This window comes from Mobula birostris, chromosome X, assembly GCF_030028105.1.
Source record: "Mobula birostris isolate sMobBir1 chromosome X, sMobBir1.hap1, whole genome shotgun sequence".
Taxonomy (NCBI): Eukaryota; Metazoa; Chordata; class Chondrichthyes; order Myliobatiformes; family Myliobatidae; genus Mobula; species Mobula birostris.
In genome coordinates, this window is record NC_092402.1 from 14,112,547 (window position 1) to 14,127,563 (window position 15,017).

The window sequence follows — 15,017 nt, forward strand, 5'->3', positions numbered from 1 at the left end:
CAAATTGTTGATGCAGACTGCAAAGAGTTAGGTCTGTTAGCTGAGAATGATCATTTTATTCATAAACACAAGAGATTCTGCTGATGCTGGAAATCTAGAGGAATTCAGCAGGTCAGTGTGCCATGCTAGTGTAGCAGTTCAGCATTCAATTCCTCAGTAAGAAGAATGGATGTCCCTCCTGTGTGTGCGTGTCGGTTTCCTCTGGGTGTCCCAGTTTCCTCCCACAGTCCAATGATGTAGTGGTGAGTAGTTTAATTAGTCATTGTAAATTGCTGTATGATTAAGCTGGGGTTAAATAGGCGGGATGCTGTGCAGTGCGGCTCAAAGGGCCGGAAGGGCCTATTCTGTGCTTACCTCTAAATAAATAAACTTCTGAATAGGAATAAATAGGCAATGCCTCGAGATGTCAGATATTTATTCCTCCTCTTCACAGATGCTGCCTGACCTGCTGAGCTTCCCCTGCACTTTGTGTGTGATCCTTTCATTCATACTCCTTATGTCTGTGAAACAATTCTCAATTCATTCAAATAATTTACACCAGTTGCACATGTTCTCCTCATCTACTCGACCAGATATTTCCTCAATGATTAATCAACTCTTTCATAAATCGAAATTGACTTTCCTCAGTCATTGTATTCCTTTCCAAATGCTTGGCGTACACTCAATGGCCACTTTATTAGGTACACCTGCTCGTTAATGAAAATATCTAATCGGCCAATCATGTGGCAGCAACTCAATGTATAAGAGCATGCAGACATGGTCAAGAGCGATGGCTCCGAAAGTGGTAATATCATCCCCCCAGGGCAGTGGGGTTTCTAAGGGGACGAAAAAGGTAAAGGGAGTGGTGGGGGGCAAGGGGGCAGTTGAAAGATTACAGGCTTAATTTAATAAATGAATTACTTATTATAAGCATTTGATGCTCAGTGCCTTGCAATTGATTACAATGGTCTCATGCTAACCCACCGTTCTCTTCAACTTTGCTTGAAGCGCTTTATAGTTGTTGAAAATCAATGTGATGCTCCTGTATTTGGCATATCACGAGAAAGCTGAACTGAAGAAATCATGTTATTTCTGAGCCAGCCTGCGCATTATTGCTGTTCACTACTGTAGTATAGAGTTATGTAGCTAGTATGATATCCATGCTCTAATCACGCAATAAATCAATTCCTATGAATTAGAGTATGGTGTTAAATGCCCTTTTGAATGGTCTTGACTGCATTTCTCCAGTCCATAGTTCAACTGAGATTTTGTTGCCCCACTTTATGTACTTTCAGGCAGAGAGTCAGGTTTTGATGATGTCATAACTTCTGCCTTTATTGACCAAAGTGCTTAAGGTTCAACTTAAACAATGGCGATTGACCATCGTCATGAATCCATAATGAGAATGGCAGAAGACCAAACGAGAAAGAGGTGTAGACAGTAGACTGTGGAGTACCTGAATATGGATTTATACCAGCACCAATCAACCAACAGCAGCCAATGTGTCTGCTGTGGGAAAAAGGTTTCTTCAAATGTAGCAATGAAATCATCTAGGCTGCTTGAACACCGAAGAGAATACACTCTGACAAAGCAAACAAGAACTTGGCTTATTTCAGTCACTTTATGAAAACTTTCAGAAATGAAAAACAATTCAAAGCATGCTTGCCAGCATTTATCAACAAAACAGTGATGGTTTGCGTGCTCCATACAACATTTCATTGCTCATCGCGAAATCTGGAAAGTCCTGTACAATTGGAAAAGAACTGATTCTGCCAGCAGTAAGGGAGGTTCTGAGTACTGTTTTGCATAAGTCACCAAACCAAAAAGTTAAACCTATTCTGCTCAGTGACAACTCTGTTCAAAGATGAATCGATGAAATGTCTGAGAATATGGAAGACACATTGTACAACATACAGAATTTGCCCTGCAGGTGGATGAGTCAACTTTGCCAGGCAACAAATCTTTGCTTCTTGGTTATGTAGACTTCATAAAAGATGAAAGCATGGTTCAAGAGTTGTTATTTGCAAGGGGACTAGAAACAGATACAAAGCTAATATTTCGGGCTATTGAGCAATTTTTTCAAAGAGAAAAACATTCTGCTCACCATCGATGACAGGATGCCACCATGGGGTTATTGCTTTCTTGAAAAAAAGCTGTACCTAACATTCTTACTTCTCACTGTGTAATTCAGACAATATCTTGTCGCAAAAAACCTAAGTCATCAGCTGCACAATTCATTTAACTACTGTTATCACAGAGGTAAATAAAATCAAGTCCCATGTTCTTAATTCTTGACAATTTTGAGAGCTTTGTATTGAGAATGATGAACAGTTTGAACACTTGCTGTTGCACACAGAGGTCAGACGTCGCTCCAAAGGAAACTGCTTGATATTTTTATGCATTTTTTGAAACTGGTAAAATTCTTTGAAAACTCGAATGCTTCATTCAGTAATTAATTTAATAATATTAGGTAGGACATTGCTTATTTGTCAGAATTATTTGAAAAGTTTAAAGAAATAAGTCTTCAATTGCAAGGAAATTACATGAATCTTATCAAAGTCGAATCAGTAGTCTCCACATTTCTGACCAAATTAACCCAAAGTGCAACATTGGTTGTTGTGGCCTTTTCCAATTTTTGAGTCTCTCTGAGTTGGAAGAGAAAGAAAGAATACCAGATGATGATCTTCAATTATGCCATGCGCACCTGGACAAGCTGCATAAAGACATGTCAGAGAGCTATCAGGATCTTTTCTCGATCCAAAATCCAGATTGGGTAATAAATCCATTCCTGAACCCTTGTTATGAGGAATTAACAGGAAGAATGAAGGAAGAACTGATCTCACTACAAAATAACTTGGAGCTGAAGCCAAGGTTCAAAAAAATTATGTCAAGATTTTTGGTTGTAGAAAGAAATCACTGAAATCTCTACCCTGCACTGTGGAAAAAGATCAAGATGTTCTTTATTGCCTGTCCAACATCATATAAATAGTCGCCCAAATTCTTTCAAAGCAACCAAACAAACTGCAAGTTATTGAACTAATGTACACTCTAAAATTGTTCATGAAAACAAACTGCAAATTACTGAACCTGGGGGATCTGAGACTCCTTCTGAGTGACACTCAGCCTGATGTTGAGAAGCTGATCTCACTGCACCAAGCCCAGCCATCTCACTGAAAGGTGAAAAAGCAATGAACGAGTGGATAGTTGGACACTAATGTACACTCTAAAACTGTTCATGAAAATTGTTTTTACTCTAATTAAATAAAGAAATGATTTTATTTGTAGCTTTAAATAGACTTGAATAATCTTTACAGTTATTTATCACTGCTTTGATTTTGCAGTTCCTATTTTCTTTCACTGTGCACCATAAATCAAAATTTATTATAGTTTTTATGTATTAGTCAGAAAAGGAGATGGGGCACTGGGGAATGTGGTCTGGGAGACAAGGGGCAGTAACGCAACACAGTTTGGGAACTACTAGTCAAGAGGTTCAGTTGTTGCTCAGACCAAAAATCAGAATGGGGAAGAAATGTGATCTCAGTGACTTTTGACCATGGAATGATTATTGGTGGTTTGAGTATCTCAGAAACTGCTGACCTCCTGGAACTTTCACACACAACAGTTTTGAAAGCTTACAGAGAATAGTGCGAAAAACAAAAACAAAAAAAAAAATCCAGTGGGTGACAGTACTGTGGGTGAAAATGCCTTGTTAATGAGAAGTTAGAGGAGAATGGCCAGACTGGTCCATGCTGATGGAAGGCAACAGTAACTCAATTAACACACATTCAAATAGCGGGTGTACAGAAGAATTTCTCTGAATACACAACATTTATTTATTTATTGAGATACAGTGTGAAATAGGCCCTTTGGGCCCTTCGAGCAGCATTGTCCAGCAACCACCGATTTAACCCCAGCCTAATCACAGGACAATTCCCAATGACCAATTAACCTACCGACCAGTACAGCTTTGGACTGTGGGAGGAAACCGGGGCACCCAGAGGAAACCTACGTGGTCCCGGAGAGAACGTACAAACTCCTCACAAACAGCTGTGGCAATTGAAACTGGGTCGCTAGTATTGTAAGATGTTGTGCTAACCACCACATTATCTTGTCAAACCTTGAAGTGGATAGGCTTCAGCAGCAGAAAACCACACCGGATTCCACTGCTGTACCTCATAAAGTGGCCCATGAGTGTACATTGCAGCCTTTACTCTACTACCAATATCCAGCTCACAAGTCAGTTCTCTACCTTTTCTTGTCTCCTTTCTTGAGCAGCAGCATCACGTTCTTTCACTCTAATCTGTGTTGGGTTTGGAAGTAAGAGGGGAGTTTGTGAAGTCTTGTTCCTGATAGAACTACATTGTCCTTTAACTCAGTGCCAACTCTGTGTCTGGAACAGCCATTGCCTTCCATGCCCCTGGCACGTGGACCTTGAATTCATTGACACCGCACACACCCTCACCCTCCCACCTAATCCTTGCCCTCGAGTTGTAACCACTCACCTCTGCTCCATGTGCTCCAGCCTGGTAAGTGGGCGAGTGGGTCACACACTCCTTCGCAGCTTCCAGTAGCCAGGCTGCTCTGTGGTTCGGCAGGCAGGAGGCACGTTTCTACGGGGCAAGGCAGACAGTGACAGTTTGTGCCGAGAGCCTGGGTGGGCCAGCGGGTTGCTCGGCTGAACACTCGCCAAGCAAATACAAGGACATCGCAGCAGTGATGGTGTGCTGCTGGGGTCTGACCACACCTATGAGAGCCCTTTATTGAATGTGTAATGGAGAAGGAGGATGGCGAGGTGGAGATATGTCTCTACCAAAGGAGGTGTAAGGTGCTCCTTCCCTCCGCTAGCCTGCAGGTCACCCTTGGGCAAGGTGTAGCACCTGCTTAGCGCCCCCGATCAGGGTCATGTGAAACCATGGGAGCAGAAGGTGGAAGGTTGTACGAGCAGCTGGTGCATATCACAAATCCTGGTGATGCGACCACTGACGCCAGGTAGACAATCTCTGAAGAGTATTGATAATGCCAAACCACTTCTGTAGAAAAATTTGCCAAAAACAACATGATCAAAGACCATGATCGCCTACGTCAGGGACACGGCACATAATGATGATGACGGAGAAGGGAGAGGTCCTTCATAGGTGTGATTACAGCAGAGAAACACACCAACAGTGATGCAATGTTCTTCTTATTCTATGGGTTCTATGAGGTCCATTAATATTATCTATGTTCACATCATTGCAATCTGTTGTAATTTGCCTGCACTGTACTGCTGCCGCAAAGCAACAAACTTCACAACATATGTCAGTGATTCTGATTCTGATTCTGGATACCTCACAATTACTCTTGACTCCCATAGAATAAAGACTCTTTGTACAGAGGTCCATCTGCCACATGAATTTAGCATTTAAGAATTCACTTTGGACATAAAATATCGGAGTATAATTAGGCCATTCAGCCCATTGAGTCTGCTCTGCCATTCCATCATGGCTGATTTATTATCCCTCTCAACCACATTTTCTTGCCTTCTCCCCGTAGCCTTTGACACCCTGACTAATCATGGTCTGTGGCAATGAATTCATCACTCTCTGGCTAAAGAAATTCCTCCTCTAAATTGACGTTCCTCAATTCTGTGGCTGTGCCCTCTGCTCCTAGACTCCCCCACTATAGGAAACATCCTCTCCTACTCCATCTAGACCTTTCAATATTCGATAGGTTTCCATGAGATGCCCCCTCATTCTTCTAAACTCCAGTGAGAACAGGCCCAGAGCCATAAAAATGCTCCTCATACGTTACCCCTTTCATTCCCTGAATCATTCTCATGAACCTCCTCTGGATCCTCTCCAATGCCAGCACATCCTTTCTTATATAAGGAGCCTAAAACTATTCAATATATTCCATAATGTCTCAGCATTATGTCCTTGCTTTTGTATTCTAGTCCTCTTGAAATGAATGCTAACATCTGCTCTCGCTACTAGACTGCATCAAGAGGAAAACAAGGATAAAAGCAAAGTTTCATATTGGTATTGTCCAATCCAACTCTGCCCGCTTCTGCTTTCCTTTTGAATCTCAGCGTTGTATATGGTGTCATATATGTACTTTGATAATTAATTGACTTTGAACTTTGAACTTAGAAATCAGTGAACCCTAGCAACTTTGGAGAAATTTTCTGACAGTTGTATCTAGGTAGATGGGGCTTGAGGGCCATGGATGGCAGCTCATCTTGGAGAAGGAAAACGCTGATCTCAAACCTCCACTGCCTTGCAGCTTTACACACTCATGGGAAGGCTTCAGGGGTAAATCTCAAGAGAGGATCTGGAGTTGGAGTAAGGCATTCCTATGATGAATTCAACACTGACTGGCAACTCTTGCGACGCCACTAGTGCCAAACTGCATCGGTGTCTGCCACTCCTTTGCATTCATCGGCTGCGTGGAGAGGGGGAGCCTGCTACATGGGCAACAGCTTGCTCTCCATATTAAAATTCCCTGGCTTGCATTTTGACTGACACATACAGCTACAAAGTAACATCAGTGGTCAACTCCGACCAACTGCGAGCTTCAGTAGAGTGTATATTATGGCACAGCTAGTAGAGCTGCTCCAGTCACCCAGATTTCAAACCTGACTTAAGTGTGGAGTTAGCACCTTCTCCCTATAATTGCCTGGGCTGAAGTTTCCTCCCACATTCTTAAGGTGCGCAGGTTAGTAAAGGGTTATTGGCCACTGTAAAATTATCCCTAGCGTGCAGATGACCGGTGCAACATGAGGGAGTGCAAATGGGACTGTGGGATACAGGTTTACACGGATAATCCCCAGAATGAAAGGGTTAATGTATTTGGAGTGTTTGGTGGCACTGGGCCTGTATCTCTGGAGTTTAAAAGATTTGTGGGCATGTTATGTTAGCGTCAAAATCTGTGGTGACACTTGAGGGCTTCCTCCAGAACATCCTTAGGCTGTTGGTTGTTAATGCAAATGACGAATTTCACTGTATGTTTCAATGTACATGTAATAAATAAATGAATCTGAATCCGCATCTGGGCAGAGAGGGGTGTTGGGGGGAAACATACTGAATATTGAAAGAGTGGATGTGGAGAAGATGTTTCCCAAAGTGGGAGATTCTAGGACCAGAGGGCCCAGCTTCAGAATGCATGAATGACCATATATAACAGAGATAAAGAGGAATTTCTTTAGCCAGAGGATGGTGAATTGGTGGAATTCAATGCCACAGATAGCTTTGGAGGCTAAGTTATGGGTATACTTAAAGATGAAGTTGATAGGTTCTTGATTAATTGGGGCATCAAAGGTTATGGGGAAAAGGCAGGAGAATGATGTTGAGAGAGATAATAAATCAGCCATGATGGAGTGGTGGAGCAGACTCGATGGGCTGAATGGCCTAATTCTGCTCCTATGTCTTATGGTCTCATGATCTAATTGCTGCGGGAACACAGCAGGTCATGCAGCATCTATGGAGAGGAACAAACAGTCAACATTTTGGGCCGAGACCCTTCATCAGGACTGGACAGGGTGAGGGCAGAAGCCAGAATCTTCTGGCTAGAAAAATTAACTCTGTTTTTCTCTCTCAGTAGAAGCTGTCTAACGAGCTGAATATTTGTTCATGGCATCTTGATATTCAGTGCAGTGTGAGAAATGCACTTTGTAAGCTTAACATACACAAAATGCTGGAAGATCTCAGCAAGTTAGGCAGCATCTATAGAGGGGAAAGGTCTCCTCAGAACGGGAAAGGAAGGGAACAGAAGCCAGAATAAGAAGGTGGGGAGAGGGGAAGAGTACAAGCTGGCAGGTGATAGGTGAGAACAGGTGAGGGGGAAGGTGCGTTAGTAGGGGATGACAGAAGGTGGGAGGTAGGAGCTGTTTGACATACTGAGTTCCTCCAGCATCTCATGTGTGTTGCTCATGAACCAGAAAGAGGAAGTTACTGAATTGCTATAACCAAACTCAGTAATTGGCAGAAGGTCATAAGGCAAGAGGGAAGGGAGCAATCAGCCTTTTCCTCTGTTTTCAGGGGCTTTGTACTGACTACTGTGGAATTGACAACACCAAGGAGAGAACTTTGGACACAACCAACTTGGACGACAGGACTGAAATGCTCAGAAGGAATTGGTCAATGAGATCATTCATGCACAAAAATGATTATCTGATTCGTATTGACTCATTGAAGTCAGTGAATGAGAGGTTTTTGATGTTATTCAAACAGAATATGTGATAAGTAGGGGCAGAAATGACACAAATTAAACACATTTCTCTTAAAGAAAGAGTTTCGAGCCGAACTTGAACAGCAGGGAGAAAAAGGAATTGGTGATTAGTTTAAGTAGGTTTTGTAGAGATAGAAGCAGTGATGTTGAGTTTCCCAGTGGATTTTTGCACTGGCAATGAATTTCTTCCCTATTTTCAAAAGGAGAACAAGATAAACTATGTGGGATCAAACACCAATTTCTCAGGGATCCTCAGCTGACAGAGGGAAAACTATTGACTTTAGTCAGCTTTACTTGCCCAAAGCTGGATTCTACCCCCGAGAAGCCTAATGGGTGGAAAGACAACTGGGTAAATTGCCCCTAAACTATGCAAAATATATTAATGAATTATCAGGGATTGGAAATCAGGCTGAATCTAAAGAAACGGCCCTCCTGACGCCTTGGGCCATCAGAGTTTAGAGTTCATTTCTAGCGCCATCTGTAAGGAGATGGCTGTGTGGGTTTCCACCAGGTGCTTTAGTTTCCTCCATAGTTCAAAGACGTACCAGTTATTAGGTTAATTGGTCATTGTAAATTGTCACTGAAGGACAGAAGGGGTTCAAGGGGTGAATGGGTCAACTGTTATAAGAATGAACCTCTGTGAACCACTGCTTCAGATGTACATCTGATTCTGGGCACCAATCTTTGGGAAGGATTGGAAGGCCTCACAGAGAATGCAGGAAAGATTTACCAGAATGGCGACAAAAATGAGAGATTTCGGGTACCTGCAGAAGATAGAGAGCTCAAGATTAATCTCAAAGCAGAGATGAGGAGGAATTTCTATAGCCAGACAGTGATGGATCTGGGATTCATTGCCACAGATGGCTGTGGAGGCCAAGTCATTGAGTTTGATAAGTTCTTGATTCCTAAGGGCATCAAAAGTTATAGGTAGAAGGCAGGAGAATGCGGTTGAGAGGAAAAATAAATCAGTCATGATCGAATGGTTTTGGTGGCGGGGTGGAGATAAGCCTCTACCAAGAGAGGTGTAAGGTGCTCCTTCCCTCCACTAGCCTGCAGGTCACCCTTGGGCAAAGTATAGCACCTGCTTAGCACCCCACCATCCCATTCTTGGTCATGTGAAGCCATGGGATCAGGTGGTGGATGGTCGTACAAGTCCTGGTTATGCGACCACTGAAGCCAGACAGACAATCTCTGAAGAGTATTGATAATGGCTGGGGTCACCCGTCTTGTAAAGACACTGCCCAGAAGGCAATGGCAAACCACTTCTGTAGAAAAATTTGCGAAGAACAATCATGGTCATGGAAGGACTGTGATTGCCTACGTCATGTGACATGGCACATAATCAATGAATGAATGACCGAATGGTGGAGCAGACTTGATGCCAAATGGCCTACTTAGGCTCCTATGTCTTATGGTTGCATTGTTGGGCGAGATTGTACGAAGAATGAGAACAGACCTGAGGTGGGATATGGGAGTCCATTGATGTGTACAGAACAGTTCAGAAATAGATTGGAAATACCCACCCCTTGGCTTAATCAATGGCTTCACCCTTGAAACAGAAGGCGTGAATGGCTAGTGTCTGGCTCACAGTTTTATGGCAGTACAGAGATTTATACTGTAGTTGCAAAGGGTCTAAGCACAGTGAATATAGAGAAACCATTGCCTTTATTAGAAGGGTTGAGAACACAGCAACACTGATTTAAGGTGACTGGAATATTTTTCATGCAACATGTAGGTGCTAAGATAGAGATTTAGTGGTGGCTTTCACAAAGGACCTGGATAAGTAAAGATTTAAAGATTAAAGACTGGCTTTATTTGTCACAGGTACATCAGAACATACAGTGAAATGCGTTGTTTGCATAAAATCAGATCAGCTTGGAACATGCGGGTGTTGCCATGTTTCTGGTGCTAACATAGCGTGCCCACAACTCACTAACCACAACCTGTATGTGTTTGGAACATGAGAGGAAGCCAGAGCACCTGAAGGAAACCGGTACGGTTATGGGGAGATCTTCTAAGCTCCTTACGGATAGCGTACCCTAATCTTATAACTGCACTAACCACTATACTACTGTCCCACCAAGACCTAAGTATGAAAAAAACAGGGCTACAGGAAAGCGATGATGCCATGAGGTGAGTAGATTGCTTCTTACAAAGCATTGCCATGGGTTCAAGGGGTCAAATGGCCTCTTTCTCTGCTGCACTTTTTCTATGGATTCTATTAGCCAGAGTAGAGGTAGTCTGCTAGGTTTGTCTGTAAAGAATATAAGCAGTGGGTTGCACCTGAGTTCCTGCCATTTTGCTCCCATCTTAGCTCAACACTCACTGCCCTAACCCACACCACTGCATCCCTTTGTGTTTCTTATCCACAGGGTTGGCTGCTCAGCTTCATAATTTGAAAGTGCATTTAATTTCGTGATATCTGCAAGAATGGTTCCTGCTCCTCTTATTTCCTCACCTTCATCTACAACAGGAGTCCCTAACCTTTTTTATACCATGAACTAATACCATTAAGCAGGATGTCGTTGCACCCCAGGTTGGGAACTCCTGATCTAGAACATAGCAAACAGGTACATTAAAAATCTCTCATGTTCAACAATCTTTCAGTTCAAATAGCTGGCACCTATTTAGTGTCCACACCACACAAACGTTGCTGGCAATATCAAAAAGCCACGTTATATTTACCCCACATTCCAATTTCCCCAGTCAATTCCACAAAGTGTAGATGCTCACAAAACAAAAGGTATCAGCTCAAAAGAAAGCAAGTTGATGTTGGACCTGGAGTATAAGTCACCAATTATAGGCCAGTGTCTGATGCAAGGCATGGCTTAAAGTCCAAGATTTGATAGAAACTGGTACAGTGATGACTACAGTTATGTCCATTGGACCTGGAGTCTTAGAAACTGTTGGCATTACCCCACCACAACATCCCATGAGTGAACCAAGGTTGGCTTGGCAGATGATTTTATATTTCAGTTCAATACCCCATGAGACTAGTCATGAATTAGAAAGCTTTGAATCCAAATTGTTGCTGAAAAAGTTTGGAGGCAAGAAAGCATCCAAATGTTGAATGAGACCTTGTGACTGCTAAGCCCATTCATATCACAAACATAACTGCAGAGAATCATCACTGTATCAAAGTTGAACGTAAACCAGACCTCAGGGGATCCAATCAATACACACACACAAACACATAAACCAATTAGCAACCCAATTGAATGCGAACAAGAGGCCTCCGGCACTACAGAGCAGAGTGACGATGAGAAAGCAAAGAGTTGGCAACATATAGCCACAGAAACATTTGAGAGTTCCTTACACAATGAATGTTTGCAACAAACATAAACAGCGAGCTACGAAATGTTACCAATTCTAAAGAAACAATCATTTCAATGGTGGGAAGTTCAGCTGCAGTACAATAGTCATTTCTAGGTCAGTACAGCAAGCAAGGTCTCCAAACAGTATCATTACAAAGAAGGTAGGACAGCTCCTCTACTTTCTTAGACGTTCATGAAGATTCATGAGATTGAAAATCTGGCTGAGTGGCACCATTACAACAACCTCTAACTCAATGTCAGCAAGACCAAGGAGCTGATTATTGACTTCAGGAGAGGGAAACCAGAGGTCCAGGAGCCAGTCCTCATCAGAGGATCAGAGGTGGAGAGGGTCAGCCACTTGAAATTCCATGGAGGAATTGTCTGGGCCCAGCACCTAAGAGCAATTATGAAGAAAGTACGGCAGCGCCTCTACTTCCTTCAGAGTTTGCAGAGATTCAGAATGACACCTAAAAGTTTGACAAGCTTCTATAGATGTGTAGTGGAGAGTATATTGACTGGCTGCATCATGGCCTGATATGGAAACTCCAATGCTCTCGTATGCAAAATCTTGCAAAAAGGAGTAGATATAGCCCAGTCTATGATGGGTAAAGCTCCCTCCACTACTGAGCACCTCTACACAAAATGCTGCCACAGGAAAGCAGCATCCATCATCAGGGACCCCTCCACCCAGGACATGCCCCCTTCTCACTGTTGCCATCAGGAAGCCTCAGAACTCACACAACCAGCTTCAGGAACAGTTACTACCCCTCAACCATCAGGCCCTTGAACTAAAGGGGATAACTTCACTCAACTTCGTTTGCCCCATCATTGAAATATTCCCACAACCTATGGATTCACTTTCAAGGACTCTTCATCTCATGTTCTCAATACTTATTGTCTATTTGTTAGTATTATATTTTTAATTTTGTATTTGCACGTTGTTTTGTCTTTTGCACACTGGCTGAATGCCGAAGTTGGTACGATCTTTCATTGATTCTGTTACGGTTATTATTGCATGGATTTATTGAGTATGCCTGCAGGGTTGTATACGGTGACATATATGTACATTGATAATAAATTTACTATGAACTTTGAAAACTTTGACAAACTTCTATAGATGCACAGTTGTCAGTATCCTGACGAGTTGCATCACGGCCTATATGATAACACCAATGCCCAGGAACAAGAAATCCTACTAAAAAGCAGTGGATACAACCCAGTCTATCATTGGTAAAGCCCTCCCCACTATCGAGCACATCTACAAGGAACACTGCTGCAAGAAAGCAGCATCCATGCTCTCTTCTCGCTGCTGCTATTGTGAAGGAGGTACTGGAGCTTTAGGACGCTGAACCACCAAGTTCAAGAACATTTATTACCTTTCAACGACCAGGCTCCCGAACCTGCATGGATAACTTCACTTACCCCAACAATGAACTGATTCTACAACCTATACAACACTTTAAAGGACTCTACAACTCATGTTCTCAGTAGTATTTGTTTATTTATGTATTCATTATTTGGACAGTTGTCTTCATTCGCACATTGTTTTTCATTGATTCTATTGCATTTTTCTGTTCTACTCTGAAGCTCACAAGAAAATGAATCTCCGGGCAGTATATGATGACATATACATACTTTGATGATAAATTTACTTTTAACTTTGAACAATGTCCATCAGGGACCATCTATCTCCCAGTCACAGCAGTGTGATTACTCGGGTCGAGGATGATATTCTCCTAAGAAGTTAACCCCTTAATGGAGAATGCCTGTGCGTGACTTTGGGTAATGTGGGGAGGGTGATGTGGGCAGCCACCACAGAGTCCTTGACAGATCGGGGTCAGGGTCCAGTGACATGGAGTGCAAGATGACTGGGGACCCTTCACTGCTGCAGCCTTCCTCCACCTTCACTGCCATTGTGATGTGTCATCATCTTCCACCAGCTCCACCGGTGAGGCCTTGGCTGAATCGCTCTTTGTATGGAACCTTCCCCTTGACCTTACCGCCACGGGGGAGCCTCCCAGGAGCTAAGCTCCAGACAGCATCGCTCTCGGGAATTTAGGCGCTCACAAGGCTCAAGGTGACGATCCTCGGAAGAGGAGATAGGCTGCTACTTTCCAGATACTGCAGTGACTACCAGGCAACAGAGAGGAGCTTTGTGAGATGGTGGAATGGGGCTGAAGCTCAATGTTGCAGAGCAGAGAAAAAAATTTAAACAAGCTGCAACAAGGTAAAGAATCCCACATCCTGTTCATTTTCAGAAGAGGTCTAATCTGAGGAATTACCCATTTGCTCACTCCCAGACCTACATTGCATTAATATTGTAGGAATAGCTTTTTCCCCTCTTCCATCAGATTTTTCAATGGACATGGAACCTCACTACCTTTTTTTGACTCTTTTTGCATGACTTAAAAGACCATAAGATATGGGAGCAGAATTAGGCCATTTCATCACGGCTGATCCATTTCCCTCTCAGCCCCATTCTCCTGCCATCTCGCAGTAACCCTTCATTCCTTGACTAATCAAGAATCTATCAACCTCTGCCTTAAATCTACCCAATGACTTGGCCTTCACAGCCACATAACAACAAATTTCATGACAAATGCCAGTGATATTAAACCTGATGTTGATTCTGTATCACCTTCATAAAGGCGACACAAAGCACTAAACTGAGGCTCACGCTTCCTTGCTGGTGGGTATAACTGGCACTGTAATCAGTGAAATGCTATGAAACATTATGACAACTTTGCATACAATGGCTTTTGATTTGTTTTGCTCTTCCTTGTAAAAATTGTGGCGCTCCGGGGGCATGGTCGACAGCTTGTCCCAGCATTTCAGCCGTCATCGCTAGTTGATTGTTCTTGTTTTAAAATTTGTTCATGGAATTATGGTGGGATATTCAAGCTCATTTATTGTTACATTTTAGCTTGGGTTATACAGTTCTTCCCTTGTGTGTTTGTGGATCACCCTGACTATAACCAGGGTGTCTGTGCATAATTGAGTAGTTCTCACCCCAGGACATTGCGCTCGGTCTGTTATTGTGCTTGTCGCAATAAAAATGGCAGTGGAGATAAATGAGTTTTTCTCGTCTGTCATCATGGACCAAATGCTCACCACAGTTTACTTAGAACATAGAACAAAGAACAGGCCCTTCAGCCCACAATGTAGTGCCAAACTAATTAAATTAGTAATCAAATGCCTTCTAAACGAATCCCTTCTGCCAACGGCCATATCCTTTCATTCTCAGTGCATTCATGTGCCTATCTAAGAGTCTCTGTTGTATTTGACTACATCACCTGGAACAGTTATCAGAATAAGAGTCAGGTTGAATATCACCGGCCTATGTCGTGAAATTTGTTGTTATGCAGCAGCAGAACTTTGCAATACATAATAATTAAAAAACTGTAATATAAAGTAAAATTAAATAAAAAGTGCAAAAAGAGGAAAAAAAGTAGTGAGGTGGTGTTCATGGGTTCAATGTCCATTCAGAAATCTGATGGCAGAGGGGAAGAAGCTGTTCCT

At 42.7% G+C, this 15,017-nt stretch overlaps 1 protein-coding gene across 10 annotated transcripts in view; it reads right to left on the reverse strand.

The window, feature by feature from the left end:
• Positions 1–15,017, reverse strand: part of srcin1a (SRC kinase signaling inhibitor 1a) — a 577,643-nt gene that overhangs the window by 451,465 nt on the left and 111,161 nt on the right. For 9 of the 10 annotated variants that reach the window (XM_072248748.1, XM_072248747.1, XM_072248743.1 and 6 more), the window contains exon 2: positions 4,482–4,589. The exons of the other annotated variant lie outside the window; for it this stretch is intronic. In XM_072248748.1, coding sequence (XP_072104849.1) covers positions 4,482–4,589 — 108 coding nt within the window. The remainder of the gene's footprint in view (positions 1–4,481; positions 4,590–15,017) is intronic. 10 annotated transcript variants of the gene reach the window in all.